This window comes from Rhineura floridana, chromosome 3 (assembly GCF_030035675.1).
Source record: "Rhineura floridana isolate rRhiFlo1 chromosome 3, rRhiFlo1.hap2, whole genome shotgun sequence".
Lineage (NCBI taxonomy): Eukaryota > Metazoa > Chordata > Lepidosauria > Squamata > Rhineuridae > Rhineura > Rhineura floridana.
Window position 1 is genome coordinate 222,469,661 of NC_084482.1, and position 12,982 is coordinate 222,482,642.

Genomic DNA, 12,982 nt, shown 5'->3' on the forward strand with positions numbered 1-12,982 from the left:
TTATGCCTTACCACTCCAATTAGCCTTCTTATTCATCAGTTACTTGATATGTACTACAGTGCATCACAGACTGTTTTCCCAAATGATGTCATATTTGGAAACAACTCATTCAAGCTTCATTTTAGACTTAAACTGCCTGGCAGGAACCAGGAAAGTAGCTACAAATGCAGTGTCTCCTGCAGAATAATTTCACACAATCTGAAATACCAAAGATGTTTCACCTTGTGCTTGCTAAATGATGAATGGGGAAAAAATGTTTCATAAGAATCAGATTTCTATTTTTGTTTTTGTTGTTAGATGCTCCCTTGTATTCAGGTCAGGCCTCAGTACAATAATGTAGCACTTGGGGATAAAGATGCAGCCCAGAAGCCCAGCACTGGAGGTCAAGATGGAGAAGACCTGCACGGCTACCATGTATTTCCCCTTCGTGCTCAGGTAGGTGGGCACAAAGGAGACCCAAACACTGCAGAAGACCAGCATGCAGAAAGTGATCAGCTTGGCTTCATTGAAGGCCCCAGGCAGCTTCCTGGCCAGGAAAGCCACTGTGAAGCAGATGGCAGCCAGGAAGCCCATGTAGCCAAGAGCAACATAAAACATGGCAACGGACCCTTCGTTGCATTGTAGAACAATCTCTCCAGGCTGGGAGTGTATGTCAGAGTCTGGGAATGGTGGAGAGATCCCCAGCCAGATGGTGCAGATGACAACTTGGACACTGGAACAGGAAATGACAATGGAGTTGGCCAGACTCTTCCCCAGCCACCTCTTCACCTTGTTACCTGGCTTCGTGGCCAGGAAGGCCAGCACCACAGTGATGGTTTTTGCCAAGACAGAAGTGACAGCAACTGAGAAGATGATGCTGAAGGCCGTTTGTCGGAGAAGGCAGGTCAATTTCCTTGGCTGTCCAATGAAGAGGAAGGAGGTCAAAAAGGAAAGCAGGAGGGAGATGAGGAGGATGTAGGAGAGGTCCTGGTTGTTGGCTTTGACAATTGGAGTTTTGAGGAATTTAATGAAAATTCCTAACACAAAGCCAGTTATCAAAGACAAGAATATGGCCAAGGAAGCTAGGAGGATCCCCAAATGTTCTTCATAAGCCAGGAAGGTGATTTTCTTGGGGACACATTGATCTTTTGCCTTGTTTGGATATTGATCTTTGGGGCATTTTGTACAATGCTCTGCATCTGCAAAGAACAATTATACAGCCATGAGAGCAGCTGTATCCTATAGCCAGCGTGGATTTTTCACATTCTGCAATGTTAAATTGAAAATACCCCCGCATGCCATTCTGATGCTTCCCATAAGCTCATTTCAAAACAAAACCTTAGAAAACATATATTGATTGATTGATTGATTGCACTTGTATACCGCCCCATAGCCCAAGCTGTCTTGGCTGTTTACAGCAATCAAAAACATTAAAACAAATATACAATTTAAAACACATATTTTAAAAACAATTTAAAACACAATTTTAAAATTTAAAACAATATAAAAACAATTTGAAACACATGCTAAAATGCCTGGGAGAAGAGGAAAGTCTTGACCTGGCTTTACCCTCCTTCCCCTCTCCTCTCCCTTCCTTCTTCCCTCCCTTCTTCCTCTTTCCCTGCCCACTCCAGCCATCTCTCCCTCCCCCTGTCAGTTTTACCTATCCTAAGCATGTCTGCACAGGAGTAAATCCCACTGAACTCAATAAGCATGCAAACAATCAATCCATTCTCAGCAAGCTTGCACAGGATCCCATTTCTTACCTCCCAGATTGAAAAGCAGAGAAATTCACTAATAGGCAAAAAACCCCTTGCTGTTTAAGAATGTACCTATAGCCCACAGACATTTCTATCAAACTTTAAAAAGCAGGGAAATTGGGCAGCTATAGTGAATGCACCAGGGGAGCAGGAGACCTGACCTCCTCTATGAGATACTGTACTGCCCTACAAATTTGTCAAAATGCAAACACAATTTGGGTTGGTCTTTCACAGTCCAATCCACTTCCTGTGTAGCTTGGAAGAATTTGGTAACAAATTTATAAAAGTGAAAATGTTATAGGCCGCAACTGCTTATTTGGACAAATCTAAAGGAGAAATTTCTGCCTGAAAATATAATCATGATGGAGGTCAGGATTTCTCTAGCATGAAATTTGACTAGCGCTTTTGTGAATTAGCTCTGTCAGATTCCCATTTTGCAGGACATTCTCCCACACTGTACAGGCTTCTGAATGTCATGCAATGTGACTAAGCAAAAAAATATATATATGTGCACAAAAGGGGAATGCACAGGGGTGTTGAAGTGGGATGCACTTTGCATGTGAATGATAATCACATACCTTTGAGTAGTTCTAAATATTCCTTTTAAAAAGCCCTGCATATCTGAATGAACCTTTCCCCTCTTTCCCAAGGGTGACCATTTCTGCTGGAGACACCCACCTTCCTGAGTGGAGATGGTCCCTTCCGCACAGGGAACACAGTCATAGCAGCAAAGTGGCTCTCCTTCCTGAACCACCTTGACGAATCCGGGCTGGCAGCTTTCCACGCACCTGGAAGGAGGCAGGGTCTAAGCATACAGACAAGGAGAAATAAGTGAAATATATTTTAGCTAATTAATCTATGGGTACCTCTAGTCCCAGATTTAACTTAAGAACATAAGAAGAGCCTGCTGGATGAGGCCAATGGCCTATCTAGCCCAGTAACCTGTTCTCACAGTAGCCAACCAGTAGCCCAGAAGCAGGACCTGAGTGCAAAGATCACTCTCCCCTCCTGCAGTTTCCAGTAACTGGTATTATGAATGCAAAGCATAGGCATCATGGCTAGTAGCCACTGATAGCTTTTTCCTCCCTGAATTTGTCTATTCTTATAAAGCCTTCCAATGTGATGATAAGCACTTCCTCTGTGGGAGCAAATTCCATAGTTTAAGTATGCTCTGTGTGAAGAAGTACTTTCTTTCATCTGTCCTGAATCTCCCAACATTCAGCCTCACTGGATGCCCACAAGTTCTAGTATCTAGATGCTCAAGTGTTCTAGTGTGATGAGAGAGGGAGGGAAACCTTTCTCTAGCCACTTTTTCCATGCCATGTTTTTCTTGCCCTTTTCTGAAATGGAAAGAACTGCGTCATCATTTGAGGTCCAGGCGATGCCTGAAGCACAGCATGCTATATGACAATGCGGGACTGGCTTCCTTTGTTGTGGCACCTCAAATGTAGAAATTCTTATGTAAACAATGAAATGAAAGAGATGATTCCCCCACCGACCCACGCACACACCTGGTTGAGCCATTTGGGCCACACAATGGCCTCCTGGTCGATGGTGAGCTGTAGGCCTGGGGATCCTTGTCCTTTGATACTCCCAAACTTCACCCTAAGGATGGTTTTATTGGGAAACACCACCCAGTTCACAACATCCAAGCTGGCTGCCAATTCCCCATTCTCATTCAAATACACTCCATCCATGGAAGAATTGTAAAACTGGGAGCTTCCCAGGAAAGGATGGAGCTAGAAGAGAAGAGAAAAGAACAGCATTTAAAATATGAGATTTGGGGCTAGTTGCAGACTCAGGAAAATGTTTGCAAAGGGCTTATTTCATTCCTGAATGCCCTCTGTCTGCTTAAGCTATTTGGGAAGACATATGAACAGCCATATGAGAACATATGAGAGCCAGTGTGGCATAGTGACCTGGGAGACCAGGGTTCGAATCCCCACACAGCCATGAAGCTCACTGGGTAACCTTGGGCCAGTCGCTGCTTCTCAGCCTCAGAGGAAGGCAATGGTAAACCACCCCTGAATACTGCTTACCATGAAAACCCTATTCATAGGGTTGCCATATGTCAGAATCGACTCAAAGGCAGTCCATGAACAGCCTCAGAACTTCTCCTAGCCTTTCTCTCAGGTACAAAGCCCGAGCGGTCACTTCACACAGTAGAATTTTAGCATTTTGAAAGGGCAGCAAATTATCAGTTATAAGTCATGTGCACTGCGATCCTAACCATGTCTACCTAAAGGTAAGCTCCAATAAGCATGGAGGAGGAATAAAGATTCCACAGTGCAGCTAGGTAGGTCCCAAAGTCAGACCTTTATCAGGAGACACAAAGGCTTAGAGAGAGCCCGTGCAATGCCATCTCTACTGCCCAAATGTCTTACTCCAAATGGCCACTGCAGGCAAAGGGCAGGGTTAGTCCAGTGATGGGGCCTGTGTCCTTCAAGGCCAATCTAAGAGGGCATAATGAGGGAACAGCTAGCAGTTTCAGAACTGGGTTTGCAAAAATTCACCTCCCCACTACAGTCCACATTTTCTCAGATTATAATTCCAAGCCAATGGTTCTAGGATTGCATGATCAATGGCCAAGTTCAGCAGAGATGCCTTTGATAGGAAAGGAAATACCTCCCATGGCTGTAACCTTTGAACGTCCAGCCTGTTCTTCATCCTCCATTGAGTTCTAGATGAATAAGCGACATCTAAAGTCCGTGCCACAGCATGGAGAATGTTGTAAATCCGGTAGCTGTCTAGAGAGATTATCCTTTCCAGATCGACTTGGGGCAACATCTCTAGATTCTCTCTTTCTCTGCATCTTGTCCAGCCTTTTACCGACAATGCATGCTTTAAATAGGAACACTTAAACACTTTCTTTTCAAACTGCCGTATAGGAGTGGAGAGGGTCAGAATATCATCATATTTTGTGCATTTATTTGTCTCAATAAAGAAGGAAAAAATACCATGGATGTGTTGGAAAAAGAAGCCAGTATAGATTAAGTTCAAGGAGATGTCCCACATAGCTGTTGTGATCAAGACTTTCCCTTCAGTGGTTTTGATGAACCTATCAAATATTAATTCTATAAAAGATATTCCCAGTGAGACAAAAGCAGACTCTGCATAGTAAACAAATACATGGACTTGTTCCCATTTTTGGAATGCAAAAAGATTCCTTTTTACTCGATTTTTACCCAATCGTGGGATGCTATGTGAGATGGCTACACAAATGCCACTCCTGAGGAGCAGAGGCGTCAAGGTCCTCATGAACCTCTCTCCATTCTCAGTGTCCATAGCAAGGAGACCAATGAACATCCATCTGAAGTGCAGGAGCAGCTTGGCAATCCCTGGGTACTGGGCTTCTTCTTCGGGGACCATCCGGTAGAAAAAAGGGAACTGGGTCTTATCGCTCAGAACATTAGAGGGAAAAGCATAACTGACCTGGCAGGGAAAGGAAGAATATAGCTTATTTCGTTTAAAATGAAAGCCCAATATTTTCTTCCAAATCAACACCCATATATTTTCCTTGTAAAAACAAATCTTATTGCTTATACTGTTCCTGACCTATAGGATCAGTCCCTAGTTTATCTATATGAATTCCACACATTCCTGTTTTATATGCTTTTATACTACTTTTACTGGTTGTATGTTATAATTTTGTTTTAATGATTTTCTTACCATTAAGAACATAAGAACATAAGAAGAGCCTGCTGGATCAGGCCAGTGGCCCATCTAGTCCAGCATCCTGTTCTCACAGTGGCCAACCAGGTGCCTGGGGGAAGCCCGCAAGCAGGACCCGAGTGCAAGAACACTCTCCCCTCCTGAGGCTTCCGGCAACTGGTTTTCAGAAGCATGCTGCCTCTGACTAGGGTGGCACAGCACAGCCATCATGGCTAGTAGCCATTGATAGCCCTGTCCTCCATGAATTGGTCTAATCTTCTTTTAAAGCCGTCCAAGCTGGTGGCCATTACTGCATCTTGTGGGAGCAAATTCCATAGTTTAACTATGCGCTGAGTAAAGAAGTACTTCCTTTTGTCTGTCCTGAATCTTCCAACATTCAGCTTCTTTGAATGTCCACGAGTTCTAGTATTATGAGAGAGGGAGAAGAACTTTTCTCTATCCACTTTCTCAATGCCATGCATAATTTTATACACTTCTATCATGTCTCCTCTGACCCACCTTTTCTCTAAACTAAAAATTATTATGTGGAACACCACAGATTTTTAAAAAAAATATATTAAACACATTATAAATAAATAAATACTACGAATCGTTAATTAGTGCCACAACGAGCTCAACAACAAAGGCTCTTCTATTCTGCTTTGCACATGCATGCACACACACATGCACAGACACATGCACACACATATATTGGTCACATCGATACCATGCATTGGTGCATGGTTCCCCCACCAAAGTGTCCTGGGAACTGTAGTTTGTTAAGGGTGCTGGGAATTGTGGGGGTAAACTACAGTTCACATCATTCTGTCTTGATGTCTCAGTTCTACTTCATTTTTATGAGGGTGTCGTTGTGTTGATGCTACACAAAAATTCCCTGCATGAGCGGCACCAAGTTCACAATAAGTATCTGCTTGGAAGTAGAGATGATAGTGTGAGAGAACTAAAATGTGTGTCTGTCCACCAGTAGTGAAACTTCTCTGAAATCATTTGCAATATTATTTCAAGAATTATTATCTGCCTCCAGTCTCACTCAACATGCACCTCACTCACTTTCCAAATTCCCTGAAGGGATTGCAAAATGGCATTAGGCTCAGTCTGCAGATGAACCTCTCCCTCTCCGTTCTTACCTGTGGGATTTTATAGATACCCAACAAGCTTGAAATCTGGATGGAGTTTTGGGAGTCAGCCCCTTCCAGAACAGCCAGCAGGTTATTCCATCTTCCACAGCTGTAGTTTGGAACATTTGCTTCCCCAGTAGACAACAAGTCTAGCAAAGCATCGTACGTCACCCTTCTGTGAAAAAAGTTCTCATGGATGCTGTAACCCAGGGTGATGTTGGGTAAGAGCCTGGGATTCTGGTTGATCTCCTGAATGGCAAACAAGAAGGAGAGGATCTGCCAGTACTCTGTGGTTATTTTCCTGCAAAAAATGTAAATATTACAGCATAATCCTACATTCACTGAATATATGAGATTCAAATTCCTGTTGTTGACATGGTTCTACAAGCTTGCATGCTGACCCCTTAGATAGGGAGATGTTCACTCTAACCAATATTGGGGAATATTTGTATATGTGCTTGTTTACCATAATGTAACTACCTTTAAGGGTGGGGTTTTGTAAGGGGATATTGATCCTTTTTGCATATCCTCCATTAAGCTTCACCTCTTGCAGAGGCAGCATGCAGACACTCCTTTCAGGAGCATCGTCACCCAAGACTGAAAATGGATTGAGACTACAGTTTATTTCTATCTAAGCTAGAGCATATGTTTTTCTAAACATATGAAGGTTGTGAGTAAACATTCTTTATCTCTTTTTACCTAAGATGACTACATCTGTGAGTTATTTGTGTCTGAGGGAAAGGTGGGCTGGTTGATGCTCAAAATCCGCTGTTGCGTTTATACGAAATAGGACTACATATTGTTCCTATTTCATTTTTAAACCAAACATTACAGACAATGGAAAGCTCTACATTTAATGTCTAAAAATTATGCTAATACTTATCCAAAGCCAAATCTACAAGCTCCACAGGAAATCCTCACTTAATGGCATGTGTGTGTGTGTGTGAGAGAGACAGAATAGCCTTGTTCACAAATGAACTTTTAAAAAGTTTTAAAAGACAACTAAGTCAGATGATGATTCTAATACTGGAATGAGGCACACACAGCCCTTCAAAGAACAATAGACAAAAGGTTCATTCAATTATGGAGAACACATACTGCTAACTATGTGAATTATTTAGAAGATGGGGGTGACTGGAGGTACTTTAAAATGGAGCACTCGGATAATAAATAAGGAAATGAGAAAGAGGGAGACTTGAAGTGACTTGATTCATCATAGAATCTTGTGTTCTTAACATGCTATGGATCCCATCTGATTTGAAGTCTGTTGATAGCAAAACAGGATTCATCAAAGCTTTGCGTCATTTAATATCGGGGTTGAATAAAAGTAACTAAATTACATGATCCAGGTGTCTGAGAGTGATGTAATTTCACTACACTTTTATAATTCTTAGCATTTACATTGTTCTTTTAGGTGAAAACTCCAGGGGTGCACTCAAGTTTTGCTTCCTTGGAAGGTGATTGCTCCTGGAGGTTTGCGACTGATAGTTGGTTTATTTACACATCTACGCAGGCTGAAGGTTTGCATTCACCCTCTATCAGATCCACTTTCCCATTCATTTTTGGGGAAGGAGGAGACAAGTTCCTCCAGCACTCCCCAGAAACATTACAATACTCTGACATTTTGCTCCAACTCTGAAAATAAAACTAATATTTGGTTTATTTACACATCTATGTGGGCTATAGATTCCCATCACATCCACTTTCTCTATTCATTTTCAGGGGGGGTGGAGACCAGATCCTCCAGCACTCCCCAGAAACACTACAGTTATGTGACACCTGTCTCAACCTCCAAAGGTAGACCTTACTGCTTCCTCTTGCAGACCCAGATTATTGTGTCTGTGTATGGGGGAAGAGTAAGCCTTTGCTTCCCTTCCACAAGAGCTCATCCATGCAGCATGACCTTCTCAGCAAAAGCAGCATAGCTGTGCCACTCTGCCACAGCCATCATGAAGATAATTGTTTTCACAGTTTGATAACTTTTAATCTGTAGTGTCATAGGATTGAGGTAGCTGGTCAGAATGGTTTCTGGAGTTGACTTGAATGGTTTCTTTGGGTCCCCTCCAAGCCCCTGATTTTATATCAGACCTGTGAAATGTCTTTTTTGCATGTGTAAATAGTTGACACAGGAATAGACACAGAAAGAATGAGCTGGAAGGGCAGGGCTCCTTCTTCCCGCAACTGACCTCTTTGAAGCCCCTAGCCACTATTTCCAGGCACCAGTTGGAGTGACTCTACCTTTTTCCTTCATTCTTATCTTGACATTTGATTTTCCTGGCCACTGTGTCCAATTCCCATGTGCTGTGTATCCAGAGTTCCTCCCCCTTGGGTCCCAAGATGTTGTTGGACTACAACTCCCATAATTTATTTTATTTTTTATTTATTAATTGTGCTTTTATACCGCCCTTTAGCAATAAGCTCTCAGGGCGGTGTACAACAATAAAAACAGGTTAAAATACAAGTGAGTATAAATAAAATACATTATAAAACATATATGAAAACAAGATTACAAAAAAAAAATTAACATTTGAAATTTAATTTAAAGTTAAAAAGCCTGGGCAAAGAGGTAGGTCTTTACCTGGCGCCGAAAAGATAACAGAGAAGGCGCCAGGCGTATCTCATCAGGGAGGTTGTTCCATAATTCGGGGGCCACTACTGAGAAGGCTCTAGTTCTAGTTATTACTCTCTGGGCCTCGCTATGCATTGGAACCCGGAGAAGGGCCTTTGACGTCAAGCACAGCGAGCGGGTAGATACATAGCGGGAGAGGTGTTCCGCCAGGTATTGCGGTCTGATGCCGTTAAGGGCTTTATAGGTAAGAACCAACACTTTGAATCTGGCCCGGAAACATATTGGTAGCCAGTGCAGTTGGGCCAGAATAGGTGTTATATGGTCAAATTTCTTTGTCCCAGTAAGAACTCTGGCCGCAGCATTCTGCACCAGCTGAAGTTTCTGAACCGTCTTCAAAGGTAGCCCTACGTAGAGTGCATTACAGTAATTCAATCTAGAGGTTACCAGAGCATGGATAACTGTGGCAAGGTTCTCCCTGTCCAGGTAGGGTCATAGTTGGGCCACCAGCCGAAGCTGATAGAATGCATTCCGTGCCACCGAGGCTACCTGAGCCTCCAGTGACAGGAGCGGATCTAATAAGACCCCCAAACTACTGACCTGCTCCTTTAGGGGGAGTGTAACCCCATCTAGGGCAGGTCGGACGTCAACCATCTGGGCAGAGAGCCCCTCCACCAACAGCATCTCAGTCTTGTCAGGATTGAGTCTCAGTTTGTTAGCTCTCATCCAGTCCATTATCGCAGCCAGGCAGCGGTTTAGTACATCAACGGCCTCACCTGAAGAAGATGAAAAGGAGAAGCAGAGTTGCGTATCATCAGCATATTGCTGGAAACACACTCCAAAACTCGTTATGACCTCACCCAGCGGCTTCATATAGATATTAAAGAGCATGGGGGACAGAACCGAACCCTACGGGACCCCATATTGGAGTACCCAGGGATTCGAGTAATGTTCCCCAAGCACCAACTTCTGGAGACGATTCTCGAGATACGAGCGCAGCCACTGCCAAGCAGTGCCTCCAACTCCCAAGTCCGCAAGACGCCCCAGAAGAATACCATGGTCGATGGTATCAAAAGCCGCTGAGAGATCCAGGAGAACCAACAGAGTTACACTCCCTCTGTCTTTCTCCCGGCACAGGTCATCATACAGGGCGACCAAGGCTGTTTCTGTACCAAACCCCGGCCGAAAGCCCGATTGAAATGGATCCAGATAATCAGTTTCATCCAAGAGAGCCTGGAGCTGGCGAGCGACCACACGCTCTAGGACCTTGCCCAGGAATGGAACATTTGCTACCGGTCTATAGTTGTCAAGGTTTTCAGGGTCCAAGGAGGATTTTTTTAGGAGCGGTCTCACCACCGCCTGTTTCAGGCAGGGTGGTACCACTCCCTCTCGTAAAGAGGCATTGATCACCTCCTGACCATTGGCCAAGATGGCTGGGGCTGATGGAAGCTGTAGTCCAAGAACTTCTTGAAGAAGTCTGCTCTGTATTCCTGTATTATCACAGACTGCAGATCAAGCAACACCTGAGACTGATATTTTTAAGACCCACCCAATTTTGGAAGGGGAATGTTGTGACTTTAAGTATTTGCAGCTGCTTTTAAGGATGCATTTTAAACTGTTGTAATCCACCATGGGATAGATGCTATTGGAGGAACTGAACAGGGCAAGGTGGTGGTTGGGGGGTGTTGGGGGGCTTTTGCACTTGCAAACCCCAAGAAAGAACTACTTTAGCCACAGGGCAGGGACTGTTCACAGAACTTATAAGTCAGTAAAATTTTACTTTGGTCACAGACCACTACATACACATCATAAATAAATCAAATCCATATAAAATACATAAAATCAAGGCTGAATAGGAGATTACAGGATCCCAACATATCATTTGTCACCAATTTCCATCATACAGTGGCAGCAGCACAGGAATGAGGCACTTTAGCTGTAACCTGTGCATTCATATCTGCCAATAAATGCACGAAGTAAAAATCATCAGATTTACCCAGAATGCACTTTAAAATTGGAATAAGAAAAGAGTAACAAAAATCCCTATAAAAAGAACAGTACATAAAACATGACCCACTGTTTCCACTTCTCCCATTCCACATGGGCAGGCCCGTTCATGATGGGCTCCCCTTCTATACCTTCCATCCAGGAGGGCAGATGACAGGGAAAGCTCCTCTGTATGGAGGGATATTCAGATTTGTCCAGTAACACATGGGCACCAACGCTCTTCTGTTGTACATGAACTCAAGGTGCATAACAGCAAAGCTAAAATGATTGAGTAGTTCTATATCCCAGATTCACTGTTGGATAGTAGATTTTGCTTTTACATATACAAGAGCAAGAAGAGGACTTATAAGAAAAGTTGATGTGTGTTTTTTTCCTGTAAGCTAAAGTTGCAGCAAAAGGACACTATTGTCCTGTATTACTATCTGTTAAGGCTGAAGATGGAGAGTCTGAAAAGGCAGGTTAAGCAGTCAATGGTGCCTTAGCACTGATGCATCCCCAAAGTCTCCTCACAAAGACAAAACAGGACAGGGATTCCCTAGGAGCAGGAAAGAGTCTAGTCATTGGTGATAATAATCAATAGTGAGTGGAGAAGACTGGTAAAATGACTTACCTGTCAAAGCTGGTAGAGGGAGGAACGTTGAAGACATGTGGATGAAACAATGCAAATGTGGCAGAGATGACCCCACCAATGAGGTAGTCTCCTGGCCTGTAATAATTGAATGGATCTATCTGATCCCTCTCCAAAGTCAAGGAACATTTTGCCTTCAGCATCCCACAGTCTGCATTAGGCAGCAGCAGCAGCAGCAGCAGCAGCAAAAGCACCATCCTGTGTCTGCCTGGAACAGCCTCCTCCGTTGTGGCTGCTTCCCATCAGCTAATTGAAAGAATTATTGCATGAAGCCAAACTCTTTTTGCAAGGCGTTCCTAAGGCTGATGGAGCCCAGCCAAGACTTCACACCTGAAGGGGATGGAAGTCAACCTCCCATCCAGATAATCGTCCTCACCTGCCCTAAATCTCAGCCCATCCTCTCAATGTCACAGAAGACAATTGTGCTTCTGTCCTTTCTGGTTTGGATGCAAGACGTGACCTCATGTTGCTCTCAATGCTGATGTTTTTCTTTGTGGATTCAAAGGCAATCTGTGAAGAAATCTTTGGAGCTTTGTTGAGAAGATGAAAAAATGACTATGATTTTGATAATTATAAGGGGAAGAAGCATCGCCTCTAACTCCATGCGCAACTGAACAACTGGAGAAAAACAGGTTTGCAAAAACTCCCAGATGTGGCTCTAAACTCTGAGATGGATAACAGAGGGAGCAACTGAACGTGTTTAACCTTGATGGGGAAAAACCACATTCACAAGAGTGAGGATCAATATTTCCTTTTAGGACAGTAGTGGGGAACCTCTTCCCACAGGACATATTAGGCCTGCCATTGGACCTGCGATGCTGTTCTTGGCCGAGCCATGCACACCTGCCCTACACCTGTTGTCATGTATAGGTCGGGTAAACACAACTAATCCAAAGGGGGTTTGCAGGCACCAACAAGTTGGCTCTTGCAAAGTCCTGTCCACAGAGTTTCACAAGCTCTGGCAATCGGCTGTTAGGACTGGGATCATGACTGTTGTGGGTCCATATGAGAGACCCCAACAAATGTGTCCATATGGCCCTGTGTGTTAACAATGTCCACACCAAACGTTTTGTAGGTGCAAACAGTATTGGAAGCAGGATCATGTCTAGCTGCCCTGATACCATCATGAGCTCAAATCATCATAAATGCACAATAACAAGGATGTCTGGAGGGGCTCTGAGGGGTCTTCCAAACTGGGATTTTATTGGGGGTGTATTCTGCCACATGCTCTTGACACAATGCTAGCACATTA

General features: G+C 43.6%; 1 protein-coding gene across 1 annotated transcript; it reads right to left on the reverse strand.

The window, feature by feature from the left end:
- Nucleotides 1-267: 267 nt before the first annotated feature.
- On the reverse strand, nucleotides 268-3,436 carry LOC133379035 (vomeronasal type-2 receptor 26-like). The gene is made up of 3 exons (XM_061613643.1): nucleotides 3,251-3,436; nucleotides 2,418-2,544; nucleotides 268-1,178 (listed from the first exon to the last, which is right to left on the reverse strand). Exons 1-3 carry the CDS (start codon nucleotides 3,434-3,436, stop codon nucleotides 268-270), a joined length of 1,224 nt encoding a protein of 407 aa, XP_061469627.1.
- Between the last annotated feature and the right edge of the window lie 9,546 nt (nucleotides 3,437-12,982).